This window comes from Papio anubis, chromosome 9, assembly GCF_008728515.1.
Source record: "Papio anubis isolate 15944 chromosome 9, Panubis1.0, whole genome shotgun sequence".
NCBI classification, from domain to species: domain Eukaryota; kingdom Metazoa; phylum Chordata; class Mammalia; order Primates; family Cercopithecidae; genus Papio; species Papio anubis.
The window spans coordinates 126,891,398-126,906,319 of record NC_044984.1 but is presented as its reverse complement, the minus strand read 5'-3'; the positions used below and the strand labels follow the sequence as shown (position 1 = coordinate 126,906,319).

Genomic DNA, 14,922 nt, shown 5'->3' with positions numbered 1-14,922 from the left:
CCCATGGAGGCTGCTTCGAGGCTCTGAGGGGACACGGCTCAGGGGCTGCTCCAGGGCCTTCATTCCTGGCTCAGGCTGCAGGAATCCTGCACTAGTGGGGACTGTGCTGCTCCTGTACACTGAGGGGGACTGTGATGTGGTCATAGGCTGGGCACCTACCGCCTGGTTCTGGGGGCTACGGGTTTAAGGTGGGGGCTGGGCTCTGCCCCTGCTCCCTCAGGACTGACGGGGCCAGTCCTGGGGCACGGGCCCAGCTGCCCTCTGCTACCCAGGAGCTGGAGCTGGTGTGCCCGACCCCACGGCAGCCCTGCCCAGGGCACCCTCCTGGCTGGGGCAGCACGGATGCCCACCTGGGCCTGTGTCCCGCCAGCCATGGTACTGGCCCCAGCCCTGGACAGGCTCTTCCACAGCCAGTAGAGGCCAGCACCCCCCAACACCACCACAACTGGGAGGCCACAAGCTCCCTGCACCCACCGGGCAGGGGGATCCCCCCAGTGCCCGACCTTCTGCCTGGTCTCCAGGGCCCACCTCGCAGGGCCAGAGTCAGCAGGGGAGGGCAGGGCCGTCAGCCAAGCCCAGGAGGAAGACGTTGGGCTTACCTTGTCGTCCGGGCCGCTCTCGCTGTCGCACTGCAGGAACAGAGAGACAGAAGTGAGTCAGAGCCGCACCAACTGGTGTCACCCGCTCGGGACATGGTAGCAGCCAGGCTGCAGGGGCACGGGGGGGGGGGGGGGGCCGCCCTGGCTGCTGCCAGGAGTGGGAGGTGCCAGCAGGCCCCGGTGGTCGGGGTGGTTAGGAGGAACGTGGGCCAGGGCCCGGCGCTGCACCAGACAGACCTGGATCACAGCCCCCCTGGGTGCGATGGACAATGGGGCACAGCCAGGCCAACTCACCAGCGGTGGGGACAAGACCGGCCCTGCAGCCTGAGAGAAGCCCTCACTGGTCAGACCCTCAAAGCAGGGCGGCCATGAAGACCCCCATCCCAGGCCAGCCAGAGCCTTCCGCACAGCCAGGAAGGAGGGCAGCCTCTGGCCCAGGACAGCCCTACTGTCCCCAGTGACCCCCGAGGGGATCGATGGCACCACATGGGCTGGGAGATCCAGGCACCCCAGCTCCTCATGGTGGGCAGAGCCTGGGAGCCTTTGGGGTCAGGACAGCCGGGGGCTGGGGAGGGGCTGGCAGTGCACAGAGGGCCACGGCCGCTCAGGCTTAGACACTGGATGCCAGCACCGCCTGTCAGTTTGGCTGGTTAGGGTGGGGGTGTGATAATCCCGAAAAAAAATCCGCTTTCCATTTTCAGTGAGCAGAGCTTTACCAAGAACACACTGACTGCAGTGTCCCCTAAAAGAATCAGAAGAGGAAAAATCCCTTCCTGACAACTGCAATTATGAGGTATTCACGTCGAACGAATGATATGGTGGAAGATAAACCCCCCAGGGCATGGAGGGTGGTGAGTGCCAGCCTGACGTGTGGGCGGCGCCCCCCTGTGTGGAGCCCCCTGGATTAATGCAGGTCATCGAACGCATGGCTGCCCTCCATGTCCAGCTGCAGCTGCAGAGTTTTTGGTGATGGAGTTCACGGCACGGTGTGAAACGCGCTTTAGCAGACACTCTGCAGCCAGAAAGGGCTGCTCCCAGCGCGTGACAAGTCACACTCCAGGTGACTCCTACTGGTGGGACCCCGGGCAGCTGGGGTGGGCCTGTGGGGGGGTCTCCTGAGGCTGACAGGCTCCCCCAGGCTGTCTGTCCCGGCTGTGCGCTGCCCTGGTGGGCTGGGCCAGGACCCCCACGGCGCGTGTTCTTTCCCACACAGAGAGGAAGGTGGGAGCCTCTTCTGGCTACACAGCCGTGGCCAAGCCCTCTCCTAGGGTCCCTCCTGGTGTGGCCTTTCCGCCATGGCCAAGCCCTCTCCTAGGGTCTCCCTTGGTCTGGCCTTTAGGATGAGAGGCAGAGGAGAAGGGCCTCAGTCCCACCCGCACCCGTCCAGCTGGGCCCACCACACAAGTACTGAGGGCTCCAAGTCAGAACCAGGCCCGTCCCGCCCCGGAGGCTGCAGGTGCAGAGCTTGCCAAGGGCTGGGCACAGGACCCCGACATGTGGACCAGCTTTGCTGGTGGCCCTGGGCCCCTGGAGGCCTCCATCTCCCCTGCTGTGATATGGGCGGGCCTTGGTGTCTGCTGAGGAAAGTATGAAATGGAACTGCCCAGGCTCAGCCAGGAGCAAAGCAAGCAAAGACCAGGAGGTGGGGCAGGGGAAGGCCCAGACCAGGCACACAAGCTCCTGCAGGGAGCGCAGGGGAGGGGAGGAACATGCCAGAACATGCCAGAACACGCCAGGGCTGAGAGGGCCAGAAGAGGGCAAAGCAGGAGCTGAGACTGTGCCGAGGGTGCCCTCTGCACACGGGGAGCCTGGGGAGGGCAGAGAGGGAGTGGGCCCTGGAGGCGAGACAGGAGGCAGCCCCTCCAGCATTCGGAGGCCTATGGGGGCGTCAGGTGCCCTCTGACCTCACAGTGGGACTTCTGGGGACCCCAGGAAGGCCTCTCCCTGCTTAATTTGCGCTGCAGAGCCTTCGACTTGGAAACGGCAATCCCACCAGACTGTCGGGTTTCGGCCAATCAGGCCTTGAGAGCAGCTTGACACTTGGGGCCACACGGGTGCACCCGTGGCCTAGAGGCCACCTGCCCAGTCTGGCCTCTGCTCTTGTCCCTGCACCCAGATCCCTGCTTAAGCCTGGGTTGGCCCTGAGACCCATGGGCTGGAGCCAGCAGCTCCCACAAGCCCAGACCTAGTTACAGATCTCCCCATGGGTTTCAGGTCTGTGACTGGACCCAGCCAGGCTGACCGCACAGGCGAGGGTTTAATGTATCCAACAGCAAGGAGGCAGTGAGGGGTGCTTTCCAACAAGCTTTCCAGCAAGTGCATGAATCCTCTAATTAACCAAACAGCACGGCATTGTCAGACAGGCGCAGGCGGGGCGTGAATTAATTCATGTTATTAAGTCCTACTGAATTAATGTTTAACTGCAGTGGAGTCGGCATGGAATGAGGCAATTAATCAGGGCAAGGAGGAAAAGGAGAGACACATCTGTCTCTTGGGAGCTGCCTGAGTGAGGCGACCTTTCACGGGGCTGGGGCTGGGCTCAGTGGCCCAGGGAACATCACCCTGTGTGGGTTTGGGATAGGCAGGAATGCCTGGGGGCAGAGGACAGACCCCAGGCCCCGAAGGGACATGCTGGGCATGGTCAGGAGGCCAAGACTCAGGCTCCAAAGAAGACGCTGGCTCCATGCTTCACGGCCCCACACTGGGCAAGGCCTTGAGCTCTCTGTGTCTCAGTTTATGCTTCTGTAAATAGGAACAACTTACAGGGTTCTCCCTTACAGCTCATAGGGTTATTGTGTGACTTAAATAAGTGAATACGTGCAAAGCACTAAGGCAGTGCTTGATATATAGTACATTACACACATACGACGGTATCATCACCACCATCATCATCCTCACTGCCATCACCATTACTCTCATCACCACCATCACCATCATCCTCACCATCGACACCATCACCACCATCCTCACCATCACCATCACCATAATCACTATCACCATTGTCACAACTATCACCATCACCACTGTCATCACCATCTTCACACCACCACCATCACCATCCTCATTACCACCACCATTATCATCACTATCGTCGTGTCACCATCCTCAACAGCACTGCCATCACAATTATCTTCACCACCATCACCATGATCACCATCATTACCATCACATCATCCTCACCACCATCTTCACCAGTCACCATCACATCACCCTCATCCTCATTACCATCATTGTCACCGTCACCATCCTCACCATCACCATCGTCACTATCCTCACCATCGTCACCATCCTCACCACCATCACCACTGTCACCATCCTATCATCATCACCATCCTCACCACCATCGTCACCATCACCATCATCACCATCATCGTCACCATCACCATCATCGTCACCATCACCATCATCGTCACCATCATTACCATCATCGTCTGCCCACAAAGCCAAGACCGAGAAGATGCCCTCTACTCTGGAGTAGATGAAGTCTTAGTCTGGGAGTTTTAGAGTCTCTCAGCCCTGGCAGTGCTCATGCTTGTCTATGATCCTGACGGCCAAGGCTGGAAAGGTGAGCCCTCCTGCAGCCACAAGGAGACCCTGACATCAAGTCTTTCCTTCTCTACTCGTCCTGAGCTCCAACGGCAGCCAGCAGGCAGCAGCTCCCTGTACCATGGTCTGCCAGCCTACAAGGCCCCTCTGAGTCTGTCTGGCCTCACCATCCAATAATGGCCCTCGAGACCACTTGTCAGTGCTTGTTCTCTCCACCCATGCCCTCAGTCAGTCCAGTTTTAAACCGTGCCAATCGGGGCCCCTAGACCACTTAAACCCGGGTGCCTGGGACGGGAAGTAGCAGTTGGGTGATTCTGGTGAGTGGCCGTGGGGACAGCCTCTGCCCCCGAAACACTGGACTCCCTTCCTTCCTCCTGCCCAGGGCTCTGGCCCTCACGCCTAAGGTGTGGGGCAGCCAGAGGGAGGCACCTGCCAGGGGTTCCAGACCACTCAGCAGCGAGGGTCAGAGGCCAGGTGTGAGCCAGGGCTCCCCACCCTAAGCCCACAGCTCAGCTCCCCCAGGCCCTGGGCAGCTCTATCTGCCCCACCTCTATCCCAAGCTGGGTGTGAGAGCTGCGGTGGGACTGAGAAGCTCAGGCACCTGTTTCTTCCTCCATGACAGTGGGTTCCTCGACCACCCCAGGGGCCACTGCGTATCACCATATTCACAGATGTGGCTGTGAGGTGGGGATGCCTAGCACCTCCAGGCTCCATTAGCGGCCTTCCCAGACCCTCACATGTGGGTGGACAATGGCCTCGAGACATGGCTTTTAATTAGTGGCCTTCCCAGACCCTCACCCGTGGGTGGACAACGGCCTTGAGACGTGGCTTTTAAAGCCACAGACTGGTTTGGTTTGGCCTGATTTATTTTTTAAAAATTGGCTGCCAACATTTGAACACCTGGAGACTTCTCATGAGCACCAACAGCTGCTTCCTGCTGAAAAGAGGAAACTGCATCCCCGCCTGCCAGCTCCCTGTGGGCTCCTGACACCTCCCCCAGCTTCTGGGCCCCGGCCCTGGGGTGTCAAATGCTGGGCACAGCCCAGAGTTAACGTGTACCCTGGAGCCCGGTCTGGGCTGGTCCTGGCCCCACTGCTTCGCGGAACCTGGTCTGGGCGGGTCCTGGCCCCACTGCTTCACGGAACCCGGTCTGGGCCGGTCCTGGCCCCACTGCTTCGCGGAACCTGGTCTGGGCGGGTCCTGGCCCCACTGCTTCGCAAGCCTGGTCTGGGCCGGTCCTGGCCCCACTGCTTCGTGGAACCTGGTCTGGGCCGGTCCTGGCCCCACTGCTTCGCAAGCCCAGTCTGGGCCGGTGCTGGCCCCACTGCCTCGCAGAACCTGGTCTGGGCGGGTCCTGGCCCCACTGCTTCATGGACACTGGACACCGTGGCAGAGGTCTCTTCACTTCTCCAAGCCTCGGTTTCTCATCTGCAGAGACAGCGGCACCTTCATGGGGCTTCTAAGTTGGAGGAGGCAACATGCGTGGCAGGCTCGGGACAGCAGCCGCTGGCATCCAGGCTTCATAAATGGGAGCTGCCATCAGTGTCATTTTCACTGTCACTGTCACCACCACTGCCACCAACCTCTCCCCCTTCCCCCATCCCTCAGAGGCATCTGGGCCCACCCTACAGCCGGGCACGGGTCCTGCCAGTTGGCAGTGCACCGTTGGTACCCGAAGAGCCTGGAGGGAGCTTGGCCCCCATCACCCAGGCCTCCCTGCACCCCTTCCAGACCCTGGGCAGCTACGGGCTGGGGTCGGGGCTGCCTGTCAGCCCCGCACACGGGGAGACACCAATCAGCACGGCTATTAAGCAGCAAAGGACGCCTTCCCTTCTCAGCGCGAGCGTTAATTACGGCTTCGCTGCGCTCAGGGGCCGTCTGATCCCACTGCTCAAACAAAGGCATGAAAAATTCATGAGCAGGGACCCTGCGTTGAGGTCGCCGCTCCCAGGGGTCCCTCGGTGTCTGGGCCCCGACCAGGCAGGATGGGGAGGAGACAGGAGACAGAGGGGCCAAGGGGCTGTCCTGGGGAGGGTCTGGGCCCTGCACTGGACGAAGGTGCTGGAAACACTGCCAGCCTCTGCTTCCACCTCCCCAGCTTCTCATCCAGGCGAGCTGCCTGGGCCCGGTGGGTGGGAGAGAGGCTGAGGCAGGGCCAAAGCTGCTCCGGCAGGGCCAGTGAGGGCCGGGTTTCTGCCCCGAGACACTGCATGAAGGTTCCTGAACACAACTACCTGGGGCAGGGGGCCCTGACCCCTCTTCACCAGCAGAAAAAATGCCCCCACAACATGGGCGCCTGCACCGACCAGAGGTGCCTCGAACAGCGGCAAGGCGTGGGCGGGACGGAGTGGAAAGGCCTGGCCTGAGCGTCAGTGAGAGGCCAAGCTGCTGGGAATGCCGGTGCAGAAGCCCCACCTGGCTGAGTGTGTGCGGCCTGAGTGTGCACACGTGTCCTCCATGGGCACTGGTAAGCCGTGTGTGCACACCCAGGTACCCGGGGACACGAGGAGCATCTGCCATATGCACATGTGCCATGGTGCATCCTGCGTGTGCCAGTTCCCGACCCCTCCCTGTACCATCTGGTCATCCTGCCCTTGGTGGCTTCTGCCCTCAGTGTCCTGCCCTGTGTCCCAATGTCTGTATGTGGCATGTGGGCACCTCAGGACCTGCCACGGAGCCGCATGCCACTGAGTGGGGAAAAGGGCCACCTGTGCCGCCTGTGCTGGGCCCTTGTGGGGCAGACGGCGGCTCGGTTGCTTGACCTATTCTGTCTGAACCTGCAGCCTGGAAACTCCAGCTCCCTGGATGGCTCGGGGCGGTCGGGGGAGCAGCTCTGGAAGGGATGGGGCAGGAGCATGAGTGGCTGTGGGCCCCGTGCCCTGCCCTGTGGGACCCCATCTTCCCAGATGGCAGTGCCAAGGGGCCCGCCTTCATTTGGGCTGCACACTCGGGCGGGATACAGAATGTATTCCAATCAAGTGATTTGGCTGAAATAAGGGGCAGGGGCTGGCGTGGTGCCGGTGGCCCCCAGGGCAAGGAGCAGCTGGGAAGGTTTCAAGTTGAGCTTCACACTGTGTGAAATGTCTCATCATTGGAAAGCCCCTTTCGGCTGCCTCAGTCCTGTGAATCCGTACTCCTCCACCATGCGGGCTCAGCGCGGGCTCCACTTCCCTTCCCCTCCATGGGCAGAACTGGGCTGCCTGGGGGGGGGGCGGGGCGCGGCCAGGTGGGGGGCATATGTGCACTCACCCCACGCAGCCAGGCAGCTATCTCCGGGGTGGGGGGTGCGTGACCACTGGGGGGCTGCTGGCTCCTCGTAGGCAGGGGGTTACGGGTGTGGGTACTGGAGCCTGGAGCCGCAGGGCCCAACTCTGGCACTTGAGGGTGAGGTGCCTTTGGCCTCCCACAGTACTGGCATGGAATGGGATGGGTGGGGCCCATTGAGTGGATTTGCTCCTGATGTGCCTCGGGGTAGGGGTGTGGTGTAGGGCTGTGCCCCCAGGGTCACAGCAGTATCAGCCCATTTCATAGGTGAGGAAGTAGAGGTTCAGAGGAAAAGCACTTTCTTCAGCTGCATGGTCACTCAGCAAGGGCCTGGAGCTGAGCCCAGGACTCAGAGCTGGGGATCTGGGCTTGTGGGGCCATAGGTGTGAGGCCAGGAGCTCTCCTGACATCGGGGAGCGTCCCCCCCGGGTGAGGCAGGTACAGCGAACAGTGGGCTTGCCCTGGAGCCTTTTTCCAAGTGCTGATGTGGTGAGCCCAGAGCAGGCACCACATACACTGCAGGTGGCTCGGAAGCCCACAGGATGGCCGGCAGGGACAGTGCGTGGTACGCGGGTCAGGGGGCGTGTGGAGCCCACTGAGAGGGGATGTCTGGCCTCCATTCTGGCAGGGTTGGGTACAGGAGACAGTGTGGGGCTGGGCTCTGCTGCTGCACCAAGCCAGACGGAGGTGTGCCAGGGACCAGAGTGGGTAGGTGGCCAGGACCAGCTGAGCACACTCTCAGGGTGACCCACAGGGAATGGGGCACAAGGCTGAGGGAAGGCGGCACCTGGCGGGAGGGACCTGGGGTCAACTGAGAGAGGGTTGGGGGGCAGGACTGGGTGGGTGGGGGCTGGAAGGCAGGACTGGGTGGGTGGGGGAACGGGGCTGGGAGACTGGACTGGGTGGGCATGAGGCTGGAGGGCAGGACTGGGTGGGCCGGAGCACGGGGCTGGGGCTTCCTGGCCCACCTGACAGCCAGCTCCTCCCTCCCTGACATTGATCCTGGCATTGACGCCTCCCGCCCGTCCCCCAGGCCTTTCTTCTCTGGAGACTGGAAGAGCGGGTGCCTGGAAGGAGCTGCTGTGGGGTCCAAGGGGTGGGGGCTGGGCAATGTGTGGGGATGCGGCTCATACTGGGCTCACTCGCAAGTTGCCACAGACCCACCTGCTGCCCGGTGGGGACACTGAGGACCGAGTGCCTGGGAGCCACCAGGGTGCAGCCTGGGGGTGGGGCTGGGTGGGCTCTGAGTCCTGAATCCAGGCTCTGAATCTGTAGCAGAAGCCGCGGAGGCCACGCTCACCCTCTGCTCAGGGCCCCGCCGCACTGAGGCCCACCAGAGTTCCTCTCGCTGTCCTGGGAGGTGGAGGTACCCTTGCACCTGGTTACACAAAATAATCGGGCGGCAGGTCCTGAAAAATGCCATGCTTGCTTACTCAGCAAATTCAGCTTTTATGAGTGTTTAGGCTTCAAACACCAATTATCCAATTAATGAGCAATTAACAAGCAATCAAGTCACTGCAGCCAACAGCCACAGCCACCAGGAGCTGCAGGTGAGGCCCTGGAGCACACACGCCAGAGCTGGACTTGCCTGTGCACCCTCCCCACAGTGCCGAGGCCCCATGGGCTGTGCGCCCGCCTGCGAGGGTGCCTTCCGGTTGGGGCTCAAGCCCTCAGGAAAGGCTGTGCCACGCGGCGGCCCCGTGGCCATCACTACCAGGGAAAGCTCTGGGCTCTGCAGCGCCCACTGGAGGCCCCCACTTAGTGCACCCAGCACAGCCCACGCTTGCCTCAGGCCCTGCAGGACTTGGGCAGCCCTTGACCTCCAGTCTAGGCCCGTGAAGAGACAGCTGGGGATGGGAAAGGGGAGCGGTGGGGCTGTGGGGCTGGAACCCCTGCCTCTGGCCCCAGGATCTCTGGAGGCATTTCTGAACTCTCCCTGAGAGCTGCCAAGGGAGACCACTTGAGGGGCCTGGCGAGCCACGCGTCAGCAAGAATGTGGGGCTGGAGCCCTGGTTAGGAGGAGAGACAGCTGGAGAACGCACCCTCCCAGGCCCCTTCCATCTCAGGACCTCCTATTCTCAGGACCTCCTATGAATCGAACTAACTCCCTCCCAGGCCTGCCCCGAGGGCCTCAGCCCAGCCACAGCCAAGCTCGCTCTGACCAGGGATCTGGGTGAGCCGTTCCCCCAACGCTCTTCCCTGCCCCGAGGGACTCAGCCCAGCCACAGTCAAGCTCGCTCTGACCAGGGATCTGGGTGAGCCCGTTCCCCCAACGCTCTTCCCCGAGTCCCGGCCAGTCTGGCTCCTCCTGGCACTCAGGGCTCTGTGGCCCCCCTCCGAGTTCTCCGTGCAGTGGCAACCCTGCCCCTCCACACGAGTGCGGCCAGCCCCTCTGCTCAGGGCTCTGATCCCACCCAGCGAGGATCTCTGACCAGCTGCTTGCTGATCCATGGTCTTGTCTGTTGAGAACACGGATCCTGTTCCCAAGGATCGACAGGGTCCACTCAGCTGGAGACACGGCAGGCACACACGTGAGCGGCCTGGGCTCCGAAGTCCGCACTGCCTGCAGCCCCACGCTGTGCTTGGAGGGGACAAAACTGTCCTCCTGGGGGCTCCCAACTGTCACAAAGATTGGGGCACTAGGTGCTGGGGCCAGTCCCCAAGGGAGCACTGCCCAGCCCCAGTGCAATTCCAGAACATTCCACCAGACATCTGCAGTACTAGAAACCTGCTTAGCACCGCCTGAGCCTTGGACCTAAATGCTCTAAAATGCACAAAATCACCTTTAATTTTCTCTAGTCGCGACTGCCACAAACGGAAAATCTGGACCAGCATTTGCTCTGTGACACCCTGGGACGCAGATGGGGAGGGCCCACCTCAGCCACCTCCAGGCTCAGCCCGACTCACACACCGGACACGCTGGACCGGCATTCGTGCTGTGACGCCCTGGGATACGGGCTGGGGAGGGCCCACCACAGCCACCTCCGGGCTCGGCTCGACTCACACACCGGACAGGAACCGTCTCACTCAGAACAGCTTTCCATTCTCCACCCGAGTGCACCTCTTCCCATTAAGTACGTGTCCCTGGACACACGCTCTGTGGGCTTCACACCCACAGCAGAGGGCACCCATCACACGACAGGGTGGCCATGCAGCACATCCCTAACCCTCAGCCCTCATGTCCTGCTGAGCATGGCCACCTGGAGCCCCTGTGCTCTAGCCTTCCAGCTGTCTCCACACAGCAAGGGGGTTCCTGGCGACAAGAGCTGGACACCAGCCGCTTCCACTCCACCCCACCCCACACCAGCCTGAAGACCCCGGCATGCCACCAGAGCCCCTGGCCTCACCATGGTCATTACCACACAGGCACGTGCACAACACGATCATATATACACATGTGCAAAGACACAGTTACATACACACATGTGCACAGTCACATACATTTTTATGTACACACATGCACACACATGAAGTTATGCATGCATGTGCAGTTATATGTACACATACGCACATAATACACTTTCACATACACATGTGCACTCACACCATCATGTACACATAGCATTCACACCGTCATGTACACATGCACTCACACACATCGTCACATACACATGGCACTCACACCATCACGTACACATGGCACTCACACCATCACGTACACATGGCACACTTACCTTCATATACATGTGCACTCACACAATCATGTACACATGCACTCACACACACCGTCATGTACACATGGCACACACACCTTCATGTACACGTGCACTCACACCATCATGCACACATGGCACACGTCATATACACGTGCATTCACACATGCTGTCATGTACATGTGCACTCACACACTATCATGTACACATGGCACACACACCGTCATGTACATGTGCACTCATGCACACACCATCATGTACACATGGCACAAGGTCATGTACACATGCACTCACACCGTCATGTACATGTGCACTCACACCATCATGTACACATGGCACACAGTCATGTACACCTGCACTCACACACCATCATGTACATGGGCACTCACAAACACCGTCATGTACACATGGCACACACTTTCATGTACACGTCCACTCACATATACACCATGCACACGTGCACTCACACCATGTACACATGGCACACACATCATGTACATGTGCACTCACACACACACCATGTACATGTAGAACACTGTCATGTACACATGGCACACACTGTCAAGTACATGTACACACATCATGTACACACATCCACACACATGTACACATATGTGCACTGTCATGTACACATGCACTCACCCACAGTCATGTACACACATGCACTCACACCATCATGGACACATCTGCACTCACAGTGTCATGGACACACATGCACTCACACCATCATGTACACATGTGCCCTCAAACTGTCATGTACACATGCGCACACACACACCATCATGTAACGTGCACTCACACCATGTACACACGTGCACTCACGCACACTATCATGTAACATGCACTTACACCATCATGGACACACATGCACTCACACTGTCATGGACACACGTGCAATCATGTACACACGTGTGCTCACACCATCATGGACACACGTGCAATCATGTACACATGTGCACTCACACCATCATGGACACATATGCACTCACACACACCATGTACACACGTGCACTCACACTGTCATGTACACACGTGCACTCACACACACCATGTACACACGTGCACTCACACTGTCATGTACACACGTGCACTCACACTGTCATGTACACATGTGCACTCACACACACCATCATGGATGCACGTGCACTCACACCGTCACAGACGTGCACTCACACCGTCACGGATGCACGTGCACTCACACTGTCACGTATGCACGTGCACTCACACTGTCACGTACGCACGTGCACTCACATCATGTACACATGCACTCACACACACCATCATGTACACATGTGCACTCATGCCATCATGGACACACGTGCACTCATGCCATCATGGACACACATGCACTCACACCATCATGGACTCACGTGCACTCACACCATCATGTACACAGTGCCCTCACACACACCATCATGGACACACATGCACTCTCACACACTGTCATGGACACGTGCACTCACACACACCGTCATGGACACACATGCACTCACACACACCATCATGGACACACGTGCACTCACACCATCATGGATGCACGTGCACTCACACTGTCATGGACACGAGCACTCACACTGTCACGTACACATGTGCACTCACACACACCATCATGTACACAGTGCACTTACACTGTCACGTACACATGTGCACTCACACCATCATGTACACACGTTCACTCACACTGTCATGGACACACATGCACTCACACCATCATGGACATGTGCACTCACACTGTCATGTACACACATGCACACACACAGGACTCCTAACCCCTGGCCCCACAAACCTCCCCTCTGGGTCTCTGCCCAGCTGCTTCTCTGGGGGTTCCTGCACCCCCTGGGCCTAGTGTGCCTGGGGCACCCACAGCCTCAGTCTCACTTCCCCATGCACCTCCTGCTCTCTGATACTGGCTGCATTTGCTCCTGTTCCTCATCTGGCTGGGAGAGCTGGGATCTGGCAGCCACTGACCCACATACCTGCAGATCAGCTCTGCTCACCTCTTCACACCCAACCAGCACTGTCAGGGGGCCAGGCTGCAGCTCCCATCCTGCCTCAAAGGCCTCCACGGGGTTTCCTTCCATCTCTCCCTCTGCGTCCCCACAGTGGATGGAGTGTGGATCTCAAATCCACTCTCCTTTTTCTCATTAGCGTCCCTCCCAGCACAGCCCTGGCTGGACCAGAATAATTAATAAGCCTGTGTCAGGGAATGAATAAAAGATGGCCCCCCGGCCCCGAGCACGTGGCTGACCTTTCTTGGAGCCGATCGTATTAATATATTCTCGTGTTGTCAGGCTCAAAGTGCTAACTGCCTCATGAATTATTTATCAACACAAAAAGTCTTAACCAGAAACAGTGTTAACATTAATTCCTAACCCCTGTGTCACAGCAGCCCAGCCCGTTCCCATAATTGGATTTCAGCTTGACGGACACCCTGGACTCCAGCCTGGCCCTCTCCAGCAGGGCTGTGCACCGCCACCTTCACTGTCTGTGCCGCCCTCCTTGGTCGGGCACCTCCCTGCCCTGTGGGGCTGCCCTGCCTGGTGGACGGCTGTGGTCCCCGTTCCTGGGAGTGCTGCAAGGAGCTGTGGGCGGGGTGAAGGGCAGCACTTACGAGGCCCCCCCAGGCCAGGGTCCAACCCCTCCCCTGGAACCTGGGCTGGGCTGGGGGGCTCTGACCTGCAGAATGTGCTGGAATGGTGCCGCCGGCCTGGCTGAGGCTCTGGGAGGGCTGGCCACAGCTGCCTGGGCCTTGAGCCACTGAGGCCCAGAAGCCAGGCACGTAAGCAAAGCCACCCTGAACCCTCCACCCAGCCCAGCCAGCAGCCACCGTCCCCGGGAGACCCCAGTGAGCACAGTGTAGCACAGAGGAGCCAGCCAGGCTGAGCCTTGCTCAATTCTGACCCATGAAACGGAAGATAAAAGAGCACATGCCGGCCGTGGGGAGTGAGCCCTGCATGGGCACAAGTGGGCAGGGAGGCGGCGAGGTGAAAAGGGTGGACAGGGAGGGGACCAAATCCATTGGCCCCATCTGGACGCTGCCCTGGTAGAGGGTGCGACAGGTGCAGCTGACGCCTGGCCTCGGCTTCTGCATCTGCAGACGGAGGTGAGGCCTCTTCGTGGACATCACCCGTTTGCAATCAAATACCACAGGTGCAGAAGTCAGATGATCGATATGCCATGGAGATGAAGGTGTTCTCACACGCAGACACTCTCTTCACCTGGGGCCCGACAACGCACGCCCTCCCATAGCCCACAGAGGCCAGGCCCCGAGTGGGGGTGGACGGCAGAACGGCCACCTCCCAGGACCCCAAGTCCCTGCTGTCCCCGTGCCGACCTCCCAGGGCTGAGTGGTGGTGCCTGGGCTGCTGGAACAAGCCCGGCCTGGACCCTGCCCCTCTCAGTACTGGGTGGGTCAGCCCCTCCGTCACTTAGCCTGGGGTGGTGGGGGACAGTGGCACTATCTGCACAGCCTCCCATCCTCCACGACCCAGCTCCCCCGCACACCTCCCTGTTTCCTCCCGCAGCGGCACCCGCCCGTCTCAGGTCCTGCACACACAGGCTTGCCCCTACCCAGACGCCCTGGCCTGCCCCTTCTGAGACGCTGCCCTGACCCCGGCCCACTTTCCCTCCCAGCTGGCAGCTGCTGCTCTCTGTACCGACTGGCTCCTCTCCCCACTGGAACAGCAGCTGCCTGAGGGCAGGGACCCTGTGTGACGTGCCCAGCACGGAGACCAGCCCAGAGTCAGGCTGTGCTGAGGCCACTGCCCTCGGGCACACGATCACCGTGGCATGGACGGACAGATGGGTGGCCGATAGGGATAGGTGGTGGGTAAATGCATGGATGTGGGTGCGTGAAGATG

General features: G+C 59.9%; 1 protein-coding gene across 1 annotated transcript in view; it reads right to left on the bottom strand.

Annotated features, from left to right (window-relative positions):
* Nucleotides 1–14,922, bottom strand: part of FBRSL1 (fibrosin like 1) — a 95,334-nt gene that overhangs the window by 37,521 nt on the left and 42,891 nt on the right. The window contains 1 exon segment of the mRNA XM_021923197.2: nucleotides 600–629. Within this exon segment, the coding sequence (XP_021778889.2) occupies nucleotides 600–629 (30 nt within the window).